The 292-nt window shown below is 51.0% G+C and overlaps 2 protein-coding genes across 2 annotated transcripts in view; both read right to left on the reverse strand.

Moving 5' to 3' along the window:
• LOC119582388 (pollen-specific leucine-rich repeat extensin-like protein 2) overlaps window positions 1–292 on the reverse strand; it is a 4,465-nt gene that overhangs the window by 330 nt on the left and 3,843 nt on the right. The window contains exon 3 of the mRNA XM_037930601.1: window positions 173–215. Coding sequence (XP_037786529.1) covers window positions 173–215 — 43 coding nt within the window. The remainder of the gene's footprint in view (window positions 1–172; window positions 216–292) is intronic.
• Window positions 1–292, reverse strand: part of LOC119582078 (potassium voltage-gated channel protein Shaker-like) — a gene marked incomplete at its 5' end in the record, with an annotated part of 55,543 nt that continues 55,251 nt past the window's right edge. Inside the window, 1 exon segment of the mRNA XM_037930325.1 lies at window positions 1–215.

Below are 292 nucleotides of genomic sequence, written 5' to 3' on the forward strand. Positions count from 1 at the left end.
CTATCTCAAACTCTCTCTCTCATCCCCAAACTGGATCATCTCTTTCAAGAAAGAGAAAAACCTTTGACCTCCTGACCCAATATGACCCGAGTGCATTCAAGGCTGCCTCCACCACCACGTAGGTCCGTAGTGTGAAGATGATACGGCAGCTCCACCAACGTTTAACTGTTACTTCGTGCACACTATATTGGCACTACTCGAGTCCTGTGTGACACCTGCAACACAGAGGGAAACATTAGACGCTGAGCGAGCGAAGGCATGCCGGGACGCCGCACTTGGTCAGACGGCAAGA

Source organism: Penaeus monodon, chromosome 15 (genome assembly GCF_015228065.2).
Source record: "Penaeus monodon isolate SGIC_2016 chromosome 15, NSTDA_Pmon_1, whole genome shotgun sequence".
In the NCBI taxonomy this organism is placed as follows: Eukaryota; Metazoa; Arthropoda; class Malacostraca; order Decapoda; family Penaeidae; genus Penaeus; species Penaeus monodon.